This window comes from Malus domestica, chromosome 02 (genome assembly GCF_042453785.1).
Source record: "Malus domestica chromosome 02, GDT2T_hap1".
Taxonomy (NCBI): domain Eukaryota; kingdom Viridiplantae; phylum Streptophyta; class Magnoliopsida; order Rosales; family Rosaceae; genus Malus; species Malus domestica.
This window is the reverse complement of record NC_091662.1, coordinates 30282347-30306765: the sequence shown is the minus strand read 5'-3', so window position 1 is coordinate 30306765 and position 24419 is coordinate 30282347. Positions and strand designations below refer to the sequence as shown.

Genomic DNA, 24419 nt, shown 5'->3' with positions numbered 1-24419 from the left:
TGCGTTGCTTTGTTCAAGATTCATATTGTTTCATCTAATTAAAATTCCAAGAGAAGTTTGGTCGAGTGTGAAAAGATTCAAGAAAAAATAACGTAGGTATATAAAATAATTAAAGTAGGTAAATTAATCCATAGAAAAATAATGTAGGCACATTATATTTATGTGGAAAAAATAAAAATAAGTGCAGAATTAAAACACAAAAGGAAATACCTTCTTGCATACGACAGAACATAAGTTTTCAAATGGTTTCTCAAGATAAAAGTTGCCCCTTGTTTCATAATTTAGTTTTCAACCTGGTTTTGAATTTGCTGCTTATATAGTAGGAAACATTCTCATGAATCAGTGAATGAACGAGTCACAAGTTTATTTACGACATTTGGTTGGCTAGGTGAAATTCGTACTGACTCCTGTCATGAGGAGGATTTGAGTATGGAAAGGCACTTGCTGGATGAAGTTAGATCTTTGCTCCTTTCTTTCGAAGAAGTTGTCCGTGATTACTGCCCTCCTACATTCGAAACCTTAAACCCTAAATCCTCAGTCCTCAAATAGCCTTTTAGTAAAGGACAATACTTGTATAAACTTGTAGTGTGGAATGACACCGTCCTCTATAACCTTTTATTTTTTATTTTTTCTTGACAATGATTGAAACTTTTGATCTTTGGTTTTGATTTTAGTATTTTGAAAGTACTCGATTTGAGGTTTTGAGTTTTATTTTGATGCATAAATTTTGAAATTTGTGTAGAAATGTAGGAATTTTGAAACTAACCTTGCAGAATTCTAAAACTTTTGACACTGCTATTGCAGAAGTGCAAAAAATTATGAAATTAATCTTGTAGATGTGCAAGAAATTTTGAAACTTATCATGTAGAAGTGCATGAAATTATGAAACTGAACTTGCAGATTTCCAACAATGACTCGGCTTCAAACACGCTTTAGAAAAATGGGCCAAATTGCAATTGAGTATTGACTAGAGCTGCTTCACGTACACTTAAGTCATCAATAATTTTCATGTTATTACGTCAAGGGAGGCAGATTGTCTGCCCTCTGTTTGGGTGTCATCCTCATCCCCTCCCATTTTGTACGGTCACGGTTAAGCCACGTCAACATTTTATATTAATTTTTTTATAGAGATAATAAGACAAAAAGCAATAAGAATATAAAATGTTGACGTGGCTTAACCGTGACTGCACAAATAGAAGAGGATGGGAAGGGCATCCAAACAGGAGGGCAGACAATCTGCCTCCTACGTCAAGAGAGAAATTTGCGATCTCTAGCATTATCTCTAAATCTATTTTTCATATTATACCTAAAATAATTTTTTCCTTATTTCAATTTTACCCTAAAATTTTAATTCAATTTTAAAAGTGCCCAAGAAGTGTCCTTCAGTCAAAGTCCACGACACGGCACGTGGAGTGTTGGACACGTGTCCAAGAGTGTCGACTAAGTGTTGTGTTTGTTTTTGAGTTTGATACGTAAAACGCTAGTGTATTGAAGTGTTCACACGTGCAACTTAGCACATAACAAAGTACTAGTAACAGTGCTTTCTTTAAAGTTGTTTTGCGCTCATCTGTCGCTGTAGTAATCATTATCGATTAGGATTAGCTGTGTCATACTCATATGTGGTTCCATTCGCTTGGAAATTCTTGAGTTAACCCCAAAGGCCACGGAAGTCATGGAAGCCTAATGTACCGGGACTGCAGGAGGACTTTTATTCTTTCGTGCAAGACATGTGGAGGCACAAGAATTGGGAGGCATGGTTAAGTTCTCTCCTTTCAACATCTGAACCACCACTTTACTGGATGGACGATCTAGATCACTAGGTTCCATTGGATGCACAAGAAAAGAAATAATCTTTGTAAATTAATAATTTTATTGATAAATTGATATCATGCTATATTAATAGAATTTAGGTGATCCCAAGGTTGTTAATGTATGCTTTTAGGCAAGCAGAACACAGAGAAACTCATAGTTCTCAGTTCTCAGGGCATAAAAAAGTACATAATCGAACCAGCATCCTATTCGGTGCTCAAAGTTTGGTTGAGAAGTCAAATCTCGTGCAAACATACAAAATCACTACACAAATGCTCTCTGTTGGTAGCCTCTAACAATGACACACATGTAATCATCATTACTCTTGGCATTGAAAACGAAACATTTGGGGTGAATCATGTGATGATATATGATATTTGCACCAATAATCTAAGAGATATTCTTTTGTTTTTGTTTGTACAACACTCATTTACGTAATTAATGTTATAACACTCTTTTAAGTGACTAATGTGTAAAGATATATAACTAGATGAAACAATAAATTTGCTTATGGAGTTCAAAATGTCATAGACAAAACAAGATATAATTTAGGTAAGAACCCACTAGTCAGCAAATTCGAGTTTATTAGAAATTGAGTTACTTATTTGAAAAAAAGAAAGAATTTGACTAAATTATTTTTTATTGGCATGCATACTTTTCGGGGTCAATAATGATGGCTGTGCCCCTAGCAGGTCAATGGTAAGGGCCCACTTCACTTTGACATCTTTGTACTAGTCATCCTAAAGTGACTATTGTTCAAGAAATTCTCACTAATAATTCCATTACAATCTCATCACGTAGCGCAATTAAAGCTCTTAAAATGCAAAGGTACTAAAGAAAAAAAAGAATGTTACAAAACATATCGATTTGAATGGGAAACTGAGAGCTCAAAACTTTGAAAGATCATAACTAAGCAAGTATGGCAACAATATAAGTTGACAAACGTTAGAATTTATAAATTGGCACAAACCAATTTCTTTTTTTTCGATTCATAAAAATAGAAATTTAGAATCTTTGCAAGAAAAAAAAACTTGGAATTTGAGACCTCGAATCCCCAAATTTAAATTTCATGTAAATATGTGTCATTTTTAAATTTCTATGAGTGAGAGTTTAAAAATAAATAAATAAATTCCGTATTCAAATTCTCTTGTTCATTTTAAGTTAACCAAATAAGAAAATTCAGAAATTCTAGAAAATAAAATTTCATTTTAAAATTCCTTAGTATTATTAAATTTCTTCATCCAAACAAAATACAACATTACATTTACCTCTAAATCCGTTTTTCATATTACCCTAAGACAATTTTTTCATATTTCAATTTTACCCTAAAATTTTAATTTAATTTTACAATTACCACTGGCGTGTTTTTTTAACAATGTCCTACGTGTATCCCTAAAGTGTCAGTCAGTCAAAGTCAACGATATGCCATGTGGAGTGTTGGACAAGTGTCCAAGAGTGTCTGTGAAGTTTTGTGTTTGTTTTTGTGTCTGATACGTCACACGCTAGTGTATTGAAGCGTCCATGCATGCAACTTAGCACATAACTAAAGCAGTATAGTGCTTTCTTTGAAGCTGCTTTGCGCGTCTCATCTGTCGCTGTATGAATCATTGTCGATTAGTGATCATTCATATATTTCATACATTTATACCATCTATTTTTAAAGTCTTTGTGATGTTTTTGTGTTATAATTATGACATTTTACCTTACCTTGTGTTATTGTGCAGTTAAATGTGTTTTAGGATTAATTTCAATTAAAAGGAAGAAAAGTGAAGACACGGACAAAGGAGCAGAGAGGATGGCAGGAAACAAAGTGGAAAAACAGCATGGAAGAATTCTGACAGAGTGGAGAGAGCATTGAGGCAGTGACGAAAAGAAAAAGAAACAAATAAAAAAGACAGACTGGCAGACAAAGAGGTGTGGAAAGAAAAGAAAAAAATAAACAAATAAAAAACAGAGAAGAGTGGGAAGGAAGTGGAGTGCGCAGGACTGAAAAGAAAATAAAAGAATAAGAAGCAGTTGACTCGGACTGGCGAGCAGCAGAAGGACAGAAGCAGAAGCACAGGGAATAGAGGAGAGGTGCGGAAACAGAGGGAGCAAAGCAGGAGTGCAGGCAGAGCACGGAAACAGAGGGAGGAGCAGGAGAAGGCAGTGCACACGGAAAATTTCACATAGACTTGCGACGGGAGAAAAGAAACGGGTGTCTTCTTTCTTAGTTATTTATTTTCTTTTATGAATAATTTCTTATGTATCAAATTAATTATGTGTAACTAAATTATTATGCTAGAGTGAGGCCATGAGCGGCAACATGAATACGTAGATTTATTTTTTCAATTGCTTAAGTGTTGTTACATGCTTGCTTTGATATTTTCAATCACTGAATTAAACTATCTATGTACCTTGATGCTTGATCACCATTAGGATGCTTAGAAAAGTTATCGGATGCAATTTTGAACGAATGTCACGTTAAAATTGGTTGTGCTTCTTGTGATTGAGGATTGTACTCTCCTAAGGTAAATATCATGCTCTTAGGGATTACATGGTTTAACAAAAGGATTTTCACCAAGATTAATGAATCACTCATGTTTATATTTAATCCAAATGTCATGGATAAGTTGCATGTAGTGGTATGCGTTTTAGCTTGAATGTCACAAGTAAAACATACACAAGGAAAATCCAACTTTCAAAGCATGTGTGTTTTCAATTATTTAAGCAATTGGAAAAGCTACGTATGAGTGTTGTTGGTAAAGGTTGAACTCTAGCATATTGTCAATCTATTTTTCTTCAATCATTTATTTTATCTTGAATTTTCTCATTTACTTGTTTTGTTTAGTTGAATCATTATTCCTATAAACCAATTCCCATTTTAGATAATTGTTTAAGTCACATCCAGTAATATTTAGTTTCGTCAAATTAGTGTAATTTTTAGAGTTAAATAAGTTAAATACACAAAAACTCGTAAATTGTTTATATCAGTCCCTGAGGAGATCGACCTTGCTTGAGCCATTCTATACTACAAACACTTGTTCTCTTGCAAGAATTTTCTATGGTTTAACCCTTTGTTTTAAAAGTGGTAAAATCGCTATCAATTAGGCTTAGCTGTGTTACATGTGGTTCCATTCGCTCGGAAATTCTTCAGTTAACCCCAAAGACCACGATAGTCATGGAAGTCTAATATACCGGCACTGCAGGCGGACTTGTATTAGTTCGTGCAAGACCTGTATAGGCACAAGAATTTGGAGGCATGGTTAAGTTCTCTCCTTCCAACATCTGAACCTCCACTTTAATGGATGGACGATCTAGATCCACTGGGTTCCATTGGATGCACCAAAGATGAGTGATGCCACTCAAGAATAATATAAAATTATAAAAAGGATAGTATAAGAGCATCTCCGATGTGTAAAATGCTACCTACTTAGGAATTCAATGTGGTAGTTTTTTATTCACTTGTCTTATGTTGGTTTAGGGGCCAGTTTGGTATTGCTATGCTTAAAAAAAAAAAAACTGCTTCTTCTAATCTAGAGAAGAACTACGACCTAGACTTTGAACAAAATTCAATAGTTTCCTTTTTATTTTTCTTTTTTCTTCTTCTAATCATAAGCGATATTCTATGCTAATCTACATTAAAAAAGAAGGAAAGTTTACACTAGAAGTACAGCAGGTTGAAAAAGAAGACCTTAAATACCAGAACAATTCAACACTTGCCAACAGTTTCCTTACTAGTAGTTTATTTATTTTCTCATATAAATCAATGTGCAATCAACAATATCTTATTTATTTTGGTTGAGCTATGGATTAAACTTGAAACTTATTTCAACATTCTGAAGAGATGTGACTAGACCAATCTCTCTAGTTGGTAATGTAACTCATCCTAAAGTGATTATTGTTCAAGAAAAAGTGAAGGCTCACTAATAATTTATCATTCCAATCTCACCAAGTCGCGGAATTATCGCTCTCAGTATATAAAAGTACTGAAGAAAGAAAAAAAGAAGAAGTTACAAAACATATCGATTTGAAGGGGAAACTGAGAACATAGAAACTTTGAAGGATCATAACTAAGCAAGCATGACAACAATATGTCTATTGAAGCTAGTCAAGAACTGTGATGTAAAAACTTAAGGAAAGATTTTTGCATAAAAGTTATGTGGAAAAGTGATGCATATTGGCCAGCCACTGGTTTCAAGTGAAAACCCAAGCAATCCAACAAACCTCCAATGTACTTACGTAGTCAGACAAACACCTCAAGCTATCGAGCACATATGGTACTTAGGTACAATGGTTACAATTCTCATGAGTCCTTAGTTACATACATAAGTTTTCAACCTGGTTTTGAATTTGTTGCTTATATAGTAGGACACATTTTCATGAATCAGTGATGAACGAGTCACAAGTGTATTTACGACATTTGGTTGGCTAGGTGAAATTGTAAACCAAAACTAAATACATTCTTGCAAAAAATAAAAATGAAGAGAGATTGTAAACCATTTGAAAAATGTGAAAGAACCATTTGAAAAAGCCTAATAAAGTAGAGACAAAATAGCATCCAATTCCCCAAAATTACACATGATCAGAGTCATCAAGCAAGTTAAGAAACTTGCTTAATTGGAGCTAGTCAATGGGTTATTCTTATCTTATAGAATATATATGATGGGTTGGAGGTGAAAGAAAATTAATTTTTAGGGAAAAAGTCAAATTTTCTATAGGCGCATGGTATTTTTTGTTTTGTGTGATTAAGCAGAGATATATGCGTAGTAATTACGCAGTATCCTCCATTAATGAAAGACATATATAATAAAGAGAGCGGGGGAGAGCATTATTGTTTCACAACTGTCTTCACCGTTGACTGACCGTATCAAACACCATCGACCGACTTTTCTCTAGGATACCATTGACGACCGATTTTTCTCTAGGATATTTCAACTGCAATTTCACGGAAGGTGCCTTAACCCCTCCTATATTATATGACTACTTGGTGTGAACTAGTACACCTCTCTCTCTCTCTCTCTCTCTCTCCAATGGAAATTAGTGGAAGCAGGTCCTTCACCTTAAGTTTAGCCTTTCTTCTTCTTAGCTTCTGCAGTGGAACTTGTAACGCTAAGGACGACACCAGTGCCAAGTCCTGTACTTCATCCTGCGGCCATGTCCACAACATAAGCTATCCTTTTCGACTGAACGATGATCCAAAATATTGTGGCGACGTAAGGTATACTCTGTCCTGTGAGAGCAACATTACAGTACTATACCTACCTTCGTCCGGAAAATACTACGTCCAGGCAATCAACTACAACGACAAAACAATCCGACTTCTAGATCCTGGCCTTGTGAACACCAATTGCTCTTCCATGCCTCGAAATTTTCCGCACAATACTTTAAATTATTATGAACATTATTCACGAGGGAATTTAACATCTATATATTACTTGAAATGTTCGAATCCATTGAATTCTTCTCTGTACGTGGACACTGCTCCATGCTTGAATAATACAAGTTCTACTTCTTCGAGCCAACCAAAAACGTATAGCTACGTCATGGTCGGGGAGTACATGGAAGTATGGGAATTGGATGAGGGTTGCAGTGCAGAGGGGAGGGCTTGGATGAATTTGGGTCACTTTGACTACTCCGTTAAGGACTACAGCAACGTCTCTTATAAAGACATACACAATGCTCTCGTGTATGGCTTTGAGCTTCATTTCTGGCCTGGAATACGCTGCCAAGGCTGGAATTATGGGTCATCATGTTTTCCAGACACCATTCCAGGTGCGTCAACTCTCGACTAAAGTAATAACCATATGTAGTCAGAAATATAAGTAATAGAAAACTATATTTTTAATCCTTAAATAAAATAAAATTTAGAAAAATGTCTCACACAAGATTAAAAAATTGATTTTAGTTCCTAAACTCTATTTAATGGCAGCATATGCATTCAATGTCTTTCTTTTTTTCTATTTATAATTTTATGCTGATATGAATTAAATTTTAATACTCATTTGAATTCAAATGAATTAGCTTTTATTTGTTGACATTTTGCATCACCAATTTATTGTAATTATCTTATATAAGAAAATATTTTGGTAGAGGCTTTTCGGCACACCTATGTTTTTGCATATTTTCTTATGTGCCATTAATTTATTACAATGTATTTAGGTACAAACATCTTAGTACACTAGTTTAGAATAACATGTTTAGGTATGGACATTTCGGTATACTAGTTTAGGGTAGGCACGAACATACCGGTACACTAATTTAGTATACTATGTTTAAGTACGAACTTTTTGGTACACTTATGTTTTTCCATATTTTCTTATGTTCCACTAATTCATAATAACATATTTAGCTACAGACATTTGAGTGCACTAGTACAATAAAATACTAGCGAAAGTGTGCCCGCACGATGTTGTGGGTGTTTAAAACTGTACAAAGCATGTAAAAATTTCTATATATATGTACAACTATATTAAGTGTTCAATGGTAGGGTTTACAACTCTACTTACACATATTTACAACGATATTTACAACTCTTTTGCAAGAATCACGTACTCGACAAAAAATTCGAACCCATAAAATACGAAATGAGCAATGTTATTTCGTACCCCCCAAAGACATTCCAAGTCTTAATGGTGTTACATTCATTAGTGAAGACTGAAGTACTCAAGAACTCAGGCACATCGACTACAACTTGGAAATGTTATGCAAGTCTTAAGCAGCTTGAATCATTAAATTTGAGTTGGAAAAAGCTCTCTGTTACTTGCTCTGCTAGCTGGGAAGTGTCCCCAAATTCGACACCATCATCAGCATCAACACATTTCACACACTCCCGCTTCTAAAACACACTATAATACTTACATGATGATAGGTTAAAATTCAGATATGCAACCTTAACCACACATAAGAATAAGAGAAAGTACAGAGATCAAGTAGATGCTTTATTTCTCTCTCTCTCTCTCTCTCTCTCTCTCTCATCCTGTTCAAATTATTTTGCTACTGAAATCAAAAGTACTAAGTTCTTCAAACAGAACAAAGAAAAAAAGAAGTCCAAGTCAAAATGTGGAAAATCTGAAGCATAGAGAGTGTAATATTAGAAAACTAAAATTCATGACTCGTTTTAAAAATCACTCCGAACCTCAAAAATGTAAAAAATAGTTAAACACTAAAATACTCCGGAACATACTAAAAAGTAAGTGGTTACTGTGAAAATCAACCCCTCGGGCCCATTTGATTAGTGTGATGAAGACTGACCAAACTAACAGTTGTTGCACCATATATTTGGTTTACTTCAACTTGGATCGTTTTCTTATGCAAGATTCTTTGCTTAATTTAAATATATAATCAAACATCCCTCCCTACTTAAAAGCTTGTGGTGCCAATATTTTATTTGACTGAAAATTATATTTTGAATACTCACAGCCTGCTTGCTTGATAGCCATTTTTTCTCGGTGTTTTTCAAAATCACTCATAATCATTTTGGTCCCAATTCTAAAACAGAAAAATGGCAAGAAAAGGGCTTTTTGCAAAAGCATAAGTACATACCAATTCGGCTGTGAATCCTCGTGATTCCTCCTAGGACCTTGATGAGGTTATTGCTGGTGATCTGAAGATAGAGAACTTGAATTAGGGTGGCTTGTTTTCTGAGTGCACAGAGAGACAAAAGGGGGAAACAGGGTGAGATTATATAGGTAGATATATTATATACAACCTTGAAGAATAACTAGAGAGTAGCTAGGCCAATTACAACATGGTAATCGATTCAATTTACTCAGCTCCTAGCTAGCCTCTTATTGTTCATTCTTATTGTTCATCTTCATCTGTGCCAATCAAATCTGATTCTTGACAGAATGTGTGTGTGTGTGTGTAAAATATGCGTTTTTGAAGTATATAGTTATCCCCAATTGGTTACCCTGATTTCATAGTGTCCATTATTGTTAAGACTTGGAAGCCCACTTCCTAAAACCAATTTCAAAACATGCATAGAAACTTTGCATGTTTGATTTCTGAAAACCTAAGCTAGTAGAACTTTGGAAATTTATCTTGCAACCTAATCTATTGTCCTAACAACCATAATGAAGAGAAATTTGTGGTGAGTTGGAACAAATTAAGTAGTGGAATAATAATCATGTACATTATTTTTTTTAAATTCATGCTTCAGTGCAGTTGGCTCTGTATGCATGGGTTTCTGTTTGTCTGGTGCTTCACCAAATTTGGTTGATCAAATTAAGGTGCCACTGTTATTAATAGGAGAAGATGCCCACAGCATCAAGTTAGGAACATGATATGATAAGTCCTAGAATTATCAATATAATACACATACAGATAACCCTGCAGGCCAACTTGGTTTTTAGTTGTTTCTGTTGCAATTCTTTTTAGGCTTTTTATTTAAAATGATCCCTAAGATTTGCATCATCATAAGTTTGGTCCCTGAGATTTAAAATCAATAGAAGTAGTCCTTGAGATTGTCCACCATCCATGATTTTGGTCCTTCCGCTGAAGCTTTTGGCCGGAAGTTTGGATAATTTTCAAAGCTTCGTAACTCAATCATTTCTTAACCAAATTCGACCCGTAATAAATCAAAATGAAGATAGGAAAATATAGAATAAGATTATATCTATTTGGAAGCTCAATGGTTGCTGAAGATGGTCGGAAAATAGCCTCAATATTGACTGGTCTGAGGGAAAACTGGGTAAACTTTAAACGTTCATAACTTCTTCAATACTCAACGAAATTAAGCGATTCAAAAACAAAAATCATATTTCACGACGAGAAGAAGAGAATGGTACCCTTTTTCAATAGCTAAATCACCGTGGTTTGGCCAGAAAACGGCTTGAAAGTTGTTGACTTGTTTTTCAACAGCCACTTTCGAGCCGTTTTCCGACCAAACCACGGCAAGTTAGCTGTTGAAAAAGGTACCATTCTCTTCTTCTCGTTGAGAAGTATGATTTTCGTTTTTGAATCACTTGATTTTGTTGAGTATTGAAGAAGTTATGAACGTTTAAAGTTTACCCAGTTTTCAGCGAATTTCCGGTTCCAGTTTTCCCTCGGACCAGTCAACTTTGAGGCTATTTTCTGACCATCTTCGGCAATAATTGGGCTTCCAAATAGATATAATCTTATTCTACACTTTCCTATCTTTATTTTGATATATTATGAGTCGAATTTGGTTAAAAAACGATTGAGTTACGAAACTTTGAAAATTGCTCAAACTTCCGGCCAAAAGCTTCAGCGGAAGAACCAAAATCATGGATGGTGGACAATCTCAAGGACTACTTCTATTGATTTTAAATCTTAAAAACCAAACTTATGAATGATGCAAATCTCAAGGACCATTTTGAATAAAAAACCTACTTTTTAATCTACCTTAATTAGCATGGAAGCGATAGAGTTGAAGACAAAATACCTAAATTTAAAAGACATTTTCGAAGTTAAATTTGAAATAAAAGAAACCAAATTGCCATTGAATATGAAAACATGTAAATAAGAAATTGAAAACAAACCTGTAATTTCGTTAAGATCAGTCCCATCCCTCCCTCACCCTTTGTCTGCAAGGTCTCTGTTCAAAAGACCCACCCTTCCGTCATCTTCCTCTCTCCGCGCTCTCTCCCCCTCCTTCTCTCTGTGCAGTCCATACCTTCTAAGCTTGCAGTCTAAGGAATCAACACCAATGCTTAATCATTAACACTCACTTCTAAGATTGTTGCTGATTTGATCCCTAGCATGTTTCTGAGATAGAAGAATAGATTATTTGACAATGCTGTGATGAAGATGTCTGCCAATTGTTCCTCTGATCTGCAATACAATAGATTGATGATATTGTTTTGTAGTGATTCTCTAAAGAAGTGATACCTGCTATTTATGTGCTTGGATCTTTCATGAAACACATGGTTTTTGTCATGACAATGGCAGATGTGTTGTCACAATGCAATCAAGTAGCCTAAGTTTGTAATTCAGCAAAGTCTTCCATTATAAATCAAAGCCAAATCTCTTGAGTAATAGCTTCAGAGGCACTAACATACTCAGCACCTGCAGTAGACAATACTACACTGTGTTGTTTCGATGAAGCCCATGAGCAGATTCCACTGCCAAATGAAAATGCATATCCAGGAGTACTTTTCAAATCATTTTCATCCCTACTCCAATCACAGCCACAATAGCCTATTAGCATAATATTGCTTCCTTGGATTTCAAATATTCAATGGCATAATCCAAGGTTCCTTGTATGTATCTTAGCACCCATTTTGCAATACCAAAGTGTTTCTTTGAAGGACTGTGCATGAATTTTGAGAGTAAGATCGCATCAAACACAATGTTAGGCCTTGTAGCTATCAACTATAACAGACTACCAACAATCTACCTATAAAGAGCTTTATCTACAAGAGCACCACCATCTTCTCCTTTCAACTTCGTATTCACTGCAAGTGTTATAGTGAGAGGCTTGCAATCTTCAAAACTAAATTTGTCTAAAAGTGCAAGAGTGTACTTCTTTTGATTGATAAAGATACTTTTGCTCTGTTTGAACTATTCACATACCAAGAAAATGATAAAGCAAGCCAAGATCAGTCATCTCATACTTCTTCATCATATCCCCCTTAAACTTATTAATTAGTTTGGAGCCGTAAGAGGCGGTCGAGCACGAATTCATGTAGTCTGGAACAACCTGCAAAATAGTGAAACAATCGTAAGCAAACCTTTGGTTGGGGGGGTGGGGGGGGGAGGTTAGTTAAGTTAATGAATGATTTTAGACTCAAGCAGTGGGCAAGAGAATTCAAAGTGTTTAGATTGTGCTACCGTAGATGAACCCTAGATGGGTGTATTTATACCGTGGGAGAGGGGCCTTTTTAGAATAGAATCCTTGTTCTAATATGGAAGAATCCCAAAGGATGTCTAGTAAATAGATATTGCACCGTTGTCACTCCTCAATCTTTTGATCTGGTATCCACATTGTAGCTTAACCATGGCTTTGAAATGTTTAAACACAGTGAACACTTTAGACTTGTGCTTCAGAAGATACAACCAATACCTTCTTGTACAATCATCTATGAAAGTCAAGCAATACTTGTTTCCACCCGATGTTGTAACCTGCACAAATATCAGAGTGTATCAACTCTAGTGGATGACTTGCTCTCCACATTATCTCCCTGCTACAGGCTTCTCTGTGATGCGTTCCCACCGCACAACCTTCACATACTGTTTGTGTTTGCTTCAACTTTGGCATTCATAGTACCATTTCCCGACTAACAGGTAACTACAGGCTTTGAAAATTCAATTGTCCAAGTCTTATGTGCCAATCTTAAGCACCGTCTTCCAAAGCAGCTTTCAACACATTGAATTTCTTATCTTCCATTATGAGAGGGAAACATCTATTCCCAGTCATTTGTACTGTAACCACATGATTTTCCAGCATCTTATCTTCAAATAGAGCAACCTCATCAATCCAAATAGAAGGAAATATCCATGCTGCATCATTTGTCCAACACTCAGCAAATTTTCATCCAATCCTGGCAACTCTTAAACTCTAGACAAAAGGCCACATAAATATTATAACTTCTAAATAAAACCCAAATTTTAAATATGATGTCATGTTGGATAAAAGATGTCCCTGAATTTGTGTTCATTTACAAAATCATGCCACCAAATCTCTTATACGTTTCTTTTAGACATTTAACTAGAAAAATTGCCCGCGCTTCCCTGCGGGTTTTGAACAACCTGGAAATTTACATAAGTCAAATTTACAGGTAAAGGAGCAATCATTTACTGAATTATAAAGAAAATCTTCACAAAAGTGTCTAGTTTGAAAAATAAATGAAACCTAGATTAAATTTCTTGACAAAAACTGAAAACTTGAAAGCTTAAGAAAACCCCATGAATCCAACATAGAAAAGATGTAAACTTTTGCGTTGGCTAAACCAAAAATGATATCTTAAACAAAACCCATGAATCCAACTGAAAAACGCCCAAATTTAAACGAAACAAGACAAACAAAATATCAAACATGGTTCATTGTCTCTCTTTGAATTTTAAATCACATGATATATTATCGTCTTAACATTTCATATACTCATGCATTGCATAAAAAATTATATCTATGTTAAAATTACTTGGACTATCTTGCAAAAGAGCGACCGTTTTCGTTACCTAGGATCTATCTTGCAAAAGAACGGAGAATTAGATGGAGATCTCAACCATAGAATACAAGCTGGATGGATGAAGTGGAAGAGTGCATCCGGCGTGTTGTGTGACCGCCGTATGCCACTGAAGCTCAAGGGAAAATTTTATAGGACGGCAATAAGGTCGGCGATGCTGTATGGCACATAATGTTGGGCGGTGAAGCATCAACACGTACACAAAATGGGTGTAGCGGAGATGAGGATGCTTCGTTGGATGTGTGGGCACACGAGAAAGGATAAGATTAGGAATGAGGATATCCGGGGTAAAGTAGGAGTAGCCGAAATTGAAGGAAAGATGAGAGAAAATCGGTTACGGTGGTTTGGAATGTGCAAAGAAGGCCTACTGACGCTCCGATTAGAAGATGCGACTATGGGACAGAGGTTCAGGGCCGAAGGGGTAGAGGAAGACCTAGGAAAACTTTGGAAGAGACTCTAAGAAAAGACTTAGAGTACTTGGATCTAACGAAGGACATGACACAGGACCGAGCACAATGGCGTTCTAAGATTCATATAGCCGATCCCACTCAGTGACTTGGATTTTCCAAGTCTCCAACCGAGAAGTTTTCCTCACTCAGGAAATTAAGGGAACACTACCTCAACCTACATGCTCCACTCACAAAGCTTCAACAAAAGAAAATTCAAAGAACTTAGCGAAGAAGGCTTTGGTGTATTTAACACAATACGTTGAAATGAAGGAAAGCTTATTTATTGATATCCCCGATAAGCTACATATATGTACATATACATAACTCAAAATAAACAAACAAGACGGAGCCTTCACAAAGGTTGCTTAGGAGAAGTCTCAGCAGTCGGTAGAGCCCCAGAAAGAGAAGGCACCGGAGGGGGATCATTCGAAGCCTCAGTACTGGACAGAACCCTAGAAGGAGGAGGCATCAGAGGTTGATCATTTGGAGCTTCATTACGCGGTACAGCCCCAGAAGACGAAGGCAATAAATGCCTTTGGAATAAACCCACAAATCTTTGATGATCAAGTAAAACCTGACCATCAGATTCCTTCATCTGGTCAAGTTTCCTCTTCATGTTTGTAGCATAGTCATGTGCGAGCCGGTGCAACTGTTTATTCTCATGCTTGAGCCCTCTAATCTCCTGTTTGAGACTCATCACTTCAGCCGCCAATGATTCAACTTGGCGGGTTCGAGCAAATAGGCGTTGGGCCATATTAGACACAGAACCTGCACACTGAACACTGAGAGCCAGAGAATCCTTAACAGCTAACTCATCATACCGTTTGGAAAGTAGTCTGTTATCTTTGGGAGTGAGAAGGTTCCTGGCCACCACCGCAGCGGTCATATCATTCTTCATCACGGAATCCCCAACGGTAAGAGGACCAGTAGGGGAGACGAATGATGGACGCCATATGTTGTCAGGAGAAGGCGGGGCTGCCTCTTCAACAAGGTTCAAGTCAAAACGACGGTCGGAGGGGCCAGACATTTTCAAAGGTGTTGAAGAGAAAAGAGGTCGGACAAATCAAGATCTTAGAAGTTCAAGAATGGAGCTTCTACTGGTGGAGATTCAAGTGTGCTTTGGAACTTAATGCCAGCCCCTATAAAAATCTGCACTCGACGGAGCTTCAGAAATCGAAGAGGCGCCTGCTCAGAAATCGAAGAGGCGTTTGCTTTCTCAAAAGCAAGGCTGCTCAGATACCACGAGGGTCGATCTCAGAAATCGAAGAGGCGTTTGCTTTCTCAAAAGCTGGGCTGCGCAAAGACCACGAAAGCCGATCTCAGAAATCGAAGAGGCGCTTGCTTTCTCAAAAAACTGGGCTGCTCAGAGACCACGAGGGCCGATCTCAGAAATCGAAGAGGCACCTACTTTTCCAGCCTTGTCAGCACCTGTCACACGCACACTCAGCTTTGCGGAAATTATGGGCATTCGGTCGAAGACTTCTGGTGAAGTAGAAAGCACATGAGTCTTACTGTTCAATCACCCACTTCCCACACGCAACAGTAGCTCATGGGTACCACAGATAACTTTGCCAAAGTTCTCTGCCAAAGTTGAACACGTGAAGCTTGCAGCTCCCACTACATCGCTTTGACCAAGAAGAGTAAAAGAATAGCAAAGAAACAACACTAACAAAGTTTAGACACATAAATTTTGAAGGTCTAGCTACCATATTATTACCCACAAGGGTAAAGGAACAGTACCACTGCTGGATAATTGGAAAGTCCCTGTGTGTCAACCTCTGTGCTTCGTGGCAAGGTAGACTAGCAAACATGCCCAACCTTTAATCACATTCGAGAAAACACTCCCAACAAGATTGCTTGCTCCAAAATCGAAGAGGCACTGTCCTCCGAATCTCGAGAGCCAGACTCCCAACATGACTACTTTCTCAAAAATCGAAGAGGGTAAAGGAACAGTACCATTGCTGGATAATTGGAAAGTCCATGTGTGTCAACCTCTGTGCTTCGTGGCAAGGTAGACTAGCAAACATGCCCAACCTTTACTCACATTCGAGAAAACACTCCCAACAAAATTGCTTGCTCCAAAATCGAAGAGGCACCGCCCTCCGAATCTCGAGAGCCAGACTCCCAACTTGATTACTTTCTCAAAAATCGAAGAGACATCGCTCTCCGAATCTCAAGAGCCAGACCCCCAGCATGATTGCTTTCTCAAAAATCGAAGCGGCATCGTTCTCCGAATCTCGAGAGCCAGATACCCGATAGGATTGCTTGTTCGAAAACCGAAGAGGCAACACTTTCCCAACTACAAGAGCCGGATCCCCTTGGATAAAGCTGTTTGTAATCTTCACACGCAACATCAGCTTTCCAGATACCACAAACCACTTTTTCAAAGTGCTTTGACAGCGTTAAAACATGTGAAGCTGACAGCTCCCACTACCGTGCTATGACCAAGTAGGGTAAAGGAATAGCATGACTACTTGTTGTTAAGGAGACTCCTATATATGTCGACCTCCATCCTCAACGGACAGGCAGACCTGCAAAAATGCTCAACCCTTCCTCATATCTAAGAGGGCACTCCCAACGAAGCCTTTCGAAATATTCAGCTTTCTTTCCCCCCGATAATCCCTCTGCAAACAAGCTATACTAGAGCAAGAATATCTCATATCATCAGGGTTAAAAGCAAGAGTATCCCATATCATGCTTCTTCCCTGTCTTTTCCTTTGACCTTATTCTTACCTGCAAGGCAAGGAGAAAGAGAGCAATCAGTCAGTACTTGGAATCAAGCTTCCAGCCAGGAACTGACTGCCTGGAACCCCTTACCTGATTACTTACCTGATATTGCTCTCGAGTAGTCATCTTCAACATCTTATGCTTCCAGGGAAGATACTGCATCTACCTGAGGAACAGATAGGGCAAGGGAAAAGGATACAAGGAAGCATGTGGAGACAAGCGTAACAGCACACGTGCCGATACATCCATTACTCTGTCAAAGCAAAAGTATCCCATATCAGCAGGGTTGAACGTACTCTAGATTTGATGGACTTGTTTTGATCCTCAAATTCTTCAGTCGGCCTTATACTCTGGAGGAAACCAGAAAACCCTCCAGCTCAGTTCAAGAATAAGCCTGTGGAAAGTTACTTCTTCAAAAGCAAAAGTATCCCATATCATCTCTTCTCATTTTCTTCTCTTTATCCTTCATGCTGCCTGCAAGATAGGGAGACTGTGAACAATCAGCCGGAGCTATGATTGCTTACCTTGCCTGTCACCTCTTTCAGCAGATCCCCTAGCTCAGCGACTTGGGGGACTCCTACTACATGGTTTGTATCGCGCTTGACCAAGCCTGAAACTACAAGTAAGCTTCAAGTGAAATTGATACATTACCTTGTGCATCTCCACCAGTTAAAGATACCACCCCTGGATGGAGGAAGAGTACTTCTAGAGAAGATGCCCCATCTACCTATGAGACAGATAAGGCACGTCAAGACGATACCACACTCCGATACTTAGAAGTTTTGTGATTACGAGATCATTCTCCCACAATATTTCCTAATGTCTTTTGTACTAAATCATTCACTTGTACTCACTAAAGGAGAGCTTGAACCTATGTACTTGTGTAAACCCTTCACAATTAATGAGAACTCCTCTATTCCGTGGACGTAGCCAATCTGGGTGAACCACGTACATCTTGTGTTCGCTTTCCTATCTCTATCCATTTATATACTTATCCATACTAATGACCAGAGCAATCTAGCGAAGATCACAAAAAGCGACCGTTTTCGCTACCTAAGATCTATCGTGCAAGAGAACGGAGAATTAGATGGAGATCTCAACCATAGAATACAAGCTGGATGGATGAAGTGTAAGAGTGCATCCGGCGTGTTGTGTGACCGTCATAGGTCACTGAAGTTCAAGGGAAAATTTTATAGGACGGCAATAAGGCCAGCGATGTTGTATGGCACAGAATGTTGGGCGGTGAACCATCAACACGTACAAAAAATGGGTGTGGCGGAGATGAGGATGCTTCGTGGGATGTGTGGGCACACGAGAAAGGATAAGATTGGGAATGAGGATATCCGAGGTAAAGTAGGAGTAGCCAAAATTGAAGGAGAGATGAGAGAAAATCGGTTCCGGTGATTTGGACATGTGCAAAGAAGGCCTACTGACGCTCCGGTTTGAAGATGTCACTACTGGACAGAGGTTCAGGGCCGAAGGGGTAGAGGAAGACCTAGGAAAACTTTGGAAGAGACTCTAAGAAAAGACTTAGAGTACTTGGATCTAACGGAGGACATGGCACAAAACCGAGCGCAATGGCGTTCTAGGATTCATATAGCCGACCCCACTTAGTGGGAAAAGGCTTTGTTGTTGTTGTTGTTGTTGTTGTTGTTGTTAAAATTACTTGGACTGCTTTATCATGGTTTAAGAAAGCAACCTCAAATCATAGTATCTACATATTCCTTCAGATTATCATAAACACTAAAACAAAATCCTCGCTTCTCACTACATGTTTAAGTTACATGAGCCCATACAAACCGCTTCACTGTTCACCTATACCCTCAGTGCCATAAATCCAAATAAAAAATCCAATAAATAAAACTGGCTGCTAACCAACACAAAAAAAAAAAAAAAAAAAAAAGAAAAGAGATACGCTTGAATTGTTAATCAAATCAACACACACAAAAAATTAACAACGCGAGAAACAACAGCAAGCATACCAGCAGCAGCAGGCAGGCAAATCCTGTCACACATTCGCATATTGAATTTGAATGCACTTTCATATATGTGTTGTCATAAGGATGCAAATTAATTGCTGCATCTCGTGTTTTATTAATTTTTATTCTATAATCAAGTACAAATCACATACATACTCCAAAAACCAAAAAGAGAATGCCGGAAATGAGAAATTACAAAATCATATTGAAGAGCCTTCCAACGCACATTAATAATCTAACTAATGAATGTGATTTGAGAAACAAACCCCTTTTCGGGCGTGACTGATCAGATCCTGCTCTTGCATTGCTGGTTCTACACAATACCCAATACACAAGGTCGTACCCAGTGCACAAGGCTCACGCTTTACGCAGGGTCTGGGAGAGGTGAATGTCGGCTAGCCTTACCCCCATTTATGGAGAAGCTGCTCCCAAAAAAAAAAATTAATACATCGTCCTTACAAAATCAACCAACAAATAAAAAAAATCATATTTTTCAATCACTTTCTCATCCATATAGAACACAGACTAAAAAACGATTAATCACCTGTGTTGGGGGGGGGGCGGTAAACTGCTGATACCCTTCATGGCCAAAGCCGACACAATCTCCTATAATTTCCTCATACTTCGTTTTTCTTTGACAATTTACAAATGCAAAATTTGGATGCTGCAGTGGAAGATCATGCTACAAATTCAAACACAAAAATCCAAATTAAACACAAAATTCAACATTCACAATGCAAAAATGCAAACTATACATAAAATCAATGCTTTCAAAGTCGTATGGCATATTGGCTGGCTTATCACAATTGTTTAGTATAAATTTACCCACATATTATTTATGGATAAATTTAAGTAAAAAAATAAATGATAACTAAATCATACACTGGTAGTCTCCGAATTCCCCCAGCAAGCAAACCGTTGATGGGTTCCCTTGAAAGAACTCAATTCAGAACTCACTTCATACACATATGAGAGAGGAAGAGCGAGAGAGAGTACCACAAAGTCCCAATTTCAATCCCACTACAGAGAGAAATCGATTAGATCCCCATATCCCTCAATAAAATGCATAAGAATAATTTACAAAATTTGTTAATACTCATAAATTTTAACCATTCATTTGAATGAAGACAAATTATCAGTAAAACCCCACCTCGAATCCCCTCGCTCAATTCCATCAGAAGTGCGAAAATCCCATGGTGTGAAATTATTAACCACGATTCATCAAACCGCCAAAAAAAATAAAAATCCAGAAACTAAAAGCAACAATGCAGTAAACCCAGATAAAAACGACGACTAAGGACGCCCAAAAAATCAAATTGGGAAATCATGAGGGCAACGAAGAACTCAACGAAATCGAATCGTATGGAGAGAAAGAACCACCAGGAGATGAGTAAGGTGGAAAGCCAAGGAGGGGGGTCAAATGAGTGAGTTTTGAGTTGTAGGTTTCGAATTTTTCGTTCAGGGGAAAGGGGGAGGAAATTGAATTGTACCCAACAGGTTTTACGGAACAAATCTGGAAGGAGGAACCGAAAATCAGCCCCCCATCCTCTCCCTCACTATTTCTCTCTGACCATCCCTCAAATCCCCCGATCCCTCCCTTTTATTTATCTCTCTGTAATCTCCCCTCACATCCCACACCCAATCTCTCTCTGTGACCATCCATCAAATCCCCCATCCCCTCCTTTTCTGTCCCTCTCTCTCTCTGTGCAATGGGCATGGCTCCCATCGCCCTCTGTATGCTAATTCGCCCCCAGCCCTTGGACAAAATTATCCTCCTAACTTTTAATAATACCCTCCAACTCAGCCACACATTTGATTGCAGTGCTGTAAATAAAGTAAAATCAAGGGTCATATATAGGAAGGCACCTAAACCCCATATATGAACATATATTCTACATTTATGTATACTAAATACCATAAAAAGTAGGTAAATTGGTTTTGTTACAAATTAAAAAAGTAGGCACATTAGTTTTCATATAATTATACAGTAGGTAAATTATCTTCATAAAATTAAACAATATATATTGTTTTCAAAAAATTAATTTTCTTAGTAGGTAAATTTTTTCACGTAATTATACAGTAGGTAAATTATCTTCATAAAATTAAACAATATATATTGTTTTCAAAAAATTAATTTTCATATTAGGTTAACTATTTTCATGTAATTATCATGTAGGTATAAAATTAAACAATAGATATTGTTTTCATAAAATTAATTTTCATAGTAGGTAAATTATTTTCATAAAATTAAACAATAGATATTGTTTCAAATTGAAATTTGTTGTCGAAATTAAAAAAAAAATCCAAATTAATTCCTCCATCTAGAACCATATTTCATGGCTACAAAACCTTGCCAAATTCAATGCACATGATCCATTAAAACAAATAAAAATGGACACACAAACTTAATTTGGTAAGTTTCTCAGTTGGATCCTAATCATTGAATTTTATTCAGATAAATATATATATGATGGGCTAGAGGCTAGAAAAATGAGTTTGGAGGGGGACGATTAAATTTTTAGAAAAAATAATACATATATATATTAATCAATGTATTGACAAAACTAGAATTTTAAATTTATTTTCTAACGACTTATACACCTCACACTGGTTATGCTAATGCATGTGGTCTTGTTCTTTCTTTGTTCTTGTAGGTTTCTTTCAATATATATGGAACCTAATCGAATATCTTTGGGACCTAATCGAATATAAATGGGACCAAATCCGTAAGGGGTTCTCCTTTTGTTTTATTTACAAGTTTTCGATCGACAAACTTGATTTTTTAAATTCTGAAGATTAGATGAGCTATTGCTAATGTTGTGTATTCTTCGTCACATTTTTCACTGTAGGTCATGGACGCATCTCATTGTGTAAGAAGTTTCTCTCCAAAAGATTCTTTTATTTTTGTGTGATCTATCTGTACTTCTTAAACATAGTAACTGTATGTCTTTGCTCACTTTTCCGTGGTATGTATCTATTGCAGCTGGCAAGTTGGAAGAAATAGAAATCAGTAAGAGCTTCATTTAATTAGTCCATACGCTCAAGTCTTTTGATTTTGGGTACCTTCATTAGCACCCAAATTTTAGTTAAGTTCACCTAACTAAAACATTTTGTCAAACTTCATAGTTTCCCCTCATTTTCAAGTTCGCCCAAATCCACACCAGCCTCCACATACCAAAAGAAAGAGAAAATGAACAGACAAAACCACTACCGCGCACCCGACGAAACTACACCATCCTCTGGTCCCTCCCTCATCAACAGCGTCGATGCCAGCTCTTTGTGGGTCTGTGTGTTCATTCTCTTTCTATTGGTGAGTTGTGGGTGTGTGTTGTTCGTGTTTTTTGGTGAGTGGTGCTTGCTGCTTGGTGGGTTGGGTGAACTCAATTTCGACGGCAAATTAAAAAGTTTGATGACAAAAATTTTTTAGTTGAGTGAAACTAACTAAAATTTGGGTGTCAATAAAGGCACCCTTTGATTTTTTTTATTTTTTTATTTTTCACTTTATGCACTTTTCAAACTCATTGTCAATTAATTTTGTTGCAGTACGTGGATGGTTTATACTCATATGCATCGGTAAGAACTAATACGAGATTGTATTATCCGCATATGTAGATTTCCCATTCTCTCTCTTTAATTATATCAAGGACAAAGTAATTTGGAAAGAAAGGGAAGAAAAAGTAATACGCAGTGGATCTAACATATTATTGTCAATGCATGCAGGGTTATTTTTCCTAGCCAGATTTGTTTTTGGAGTTCTAGTTGTGACTGCATTTTTAATCTACACATGGCGCAGAAGACATTTATCAATGCATGGCACAATAGAAGATTTTCTGCAATGCAATAACAACTTCATGCTTATAAGGTACTCTTACTCGGACATCAAGAAAATGACTCGCAAGTTTAAGGACAGGTTGGGCAAAGGTGGCTTTGGCTCTGTATTTAAAGGAAAGCTACGTAGTGGCCGATTTGTAGCAGTTAAAGTTTTGGGCAAGCCCAAAGCTGATGACCAAGATTTCATTAGCGAAATAGCTACAATCGGAAGGATTCACCATGCCAATGTGGTGCAACTTGTTGGATATTGTGTTGAGGGATCAAAGCGTGCTCTAGTATATGACTTCATGCCTAATGGTTCTCTTGATAAATACATTTATTCTAAAGAAGGAAGTCTTCCTTTAACTATCAAGACTATGTACGAGATTTCTCTTGGAGTGGCTCAAGGGATCGAATATCTACATCAAGGTTGCGAAATGCAAATTCTACATTTCGACATCAAACCTCATAACATCCTTCTTGATGAGAACTTTAAAGCAAAGATTTCTGACTTTGGGCTTGCAAAACTGTATCCTGTAGATAATAGCATTGTCTCTTTGACGGCAGCACGGGGTACAATGGGATATATTGCTCCCGAGTTGTTCTACAAAAATATTGGAGGTGTCTCATACAAGGCCGATGTCTATAGTTTTGGAATGTTGTTGATGGAAATGGCAAGCAGAAGGAAGAATTTGAATGCAATGGTAGAGCATTCAAGCCAAATCTACTTCCCGTTGTGGGTATACGATCAGTATATTGTGGGAAATGACTTGGAAATGAACAATATTACTGAGGAGGAAAAGAAAGTAATAAGAAAGATGGTTATAACAGCCTTATGGTGTATTCAAATGAAACCAAGTGATCGTCCTTCGATGTCCAAAGTTGTCGAAATGCTTGGAGGAGATGTTGAATGTCTGCAGATGCCTCTCAAGCCTTCTCTATGCCCACAAGAAGCGCCTGTGACTGCGGGTGATATTCAAGACAATGAATTGAACCCAATATGTTCTAACGCGGAACTAACGTGTTCATTGTCAGCTAGGTGATAGTCAAATTGTTAAGGAAGTGCAGTAATGTATTATTAATTAAATTTTTGCTTTAAAGTGATTTGGTGAATAACTGCCGTTTGTAATTGTTTGGCTTGGATTCATCTCAGAATTGACTTGTGTTGGTGCGTATATATATACATGTTACTTTAATTCAACAATTGCTTCTAACTGTAGGAGGCTTTTAGGGTTGCTTGCATCATTAAGTTTTCTCCTCCTCCTACATCCGCACCACCGTTTTCATGGTAGGATGATCCACCGAGTGTCACTCGATGTACCAGAGCCCTAAAATTACAAGTTGCTTTGGAATCTTACCATAACATTCTTCTTCAATATGGATCCGTTGTTCATTTCCTTCCTCTAGAAGATTATAAATCCATTTTGGATAGTAGATTTCATTTGTCGTGTCGTCTGTGGTTGAACCAACATTCTTCTTTCCTCCTACCATCTCAAGCAGCAACATTCAAGACATCT

The 24419-nt window shown here is 37.3% G+C and overlaps 1 protein-coding gene and 3 long non-coding RNA genes across 15 annotated transcripts in view; 2 read left to right on the top strand and 2 right to left on the bottom strand.

Annotated features, from left to right (window-relative positions):
• The window catches only part of LOC103418469 (uncharacterized), a 28603-nt gene extending 7760 nt beyond the window's left edge, over positions 1-20843 (bottom strand). The window contains exons 1-4 of one of the 4 annotated variants that reach the window (XR_003769103.2): positions 20243-20843; positions 19975-20112; positions 19637-19774; positions 19137-19514 (exon numbers count right to left, since the gene is read on the bottom strand). This is a non-coding gene — a long non-coding RNA (uncharacterized lncRNA). Of the gene's footprint in view, positions 1-19136; positions 19515-19636; positions 19775-19974 lie in introns of those variants that run through there. The other 3 variants (XR_003769101.2, XR_003769102.2, XR_011573664.1) reach the window with 3 other exon arrangements.
• LOC139190571 (uncharacterized) lies at positions 3324-4594 on the top strand. The gene is made up of 2 exons (XR_011574877.1): positions 3324-3406; positions 3534-4594. It is a non-coding gene; the product is annotated as an uncharacterized lncRNA (long non-coding RNA).
• On the top strand, positions 6622-24106 carry LOC103418520 (LEAF RUST 10 DISEASE-RESISTANCE LOCUS RECEPTOR-LIKE PROTEIN KINASE-like 2.1). Its single transcript, XM_029094301.2, has 6 exons — positions 6622-7563; positions 21747-21818; positions 21942-21962; positions 22076-22102; positions 22636-22665; positions 22813-24106. Exons 1-6 carry the CDS (start codon positions 6768-6770, stop codon positions 23943-23945), a joined length of 2079 nt encoding a protein of 692 aa, XP_028950134.1. The 5' UTR covers positions 6622-6767; the 3' UTR covers positions 23946-24106.
• On the bottom strand, positions 8224-13893 carry LOC103433718 (uncharacterized). 9 transcript variants are annotated; one of them, XR_011573663.1, is made up of 4 exons: positions 12615-13893; positions 11641-12451; positions 11292-11517; positions 8224-9431 (listed from the first exon to the last, which is right to left on the bottom strand). It is a non-coding gene; the product is annotated as an uncharacterized lncRNA (long non-coding RNA). The 9 variants fall into 9 exon arrangements; XR_011573662.1 differs by having other exon boundaries at positions 11292-12206; positions 12325-12451; XR_011573661.1 differs by having other exon boundaries at positions 11641-13893.
• Positions 24107-24419: the final 313 nt, after the last annotated feature.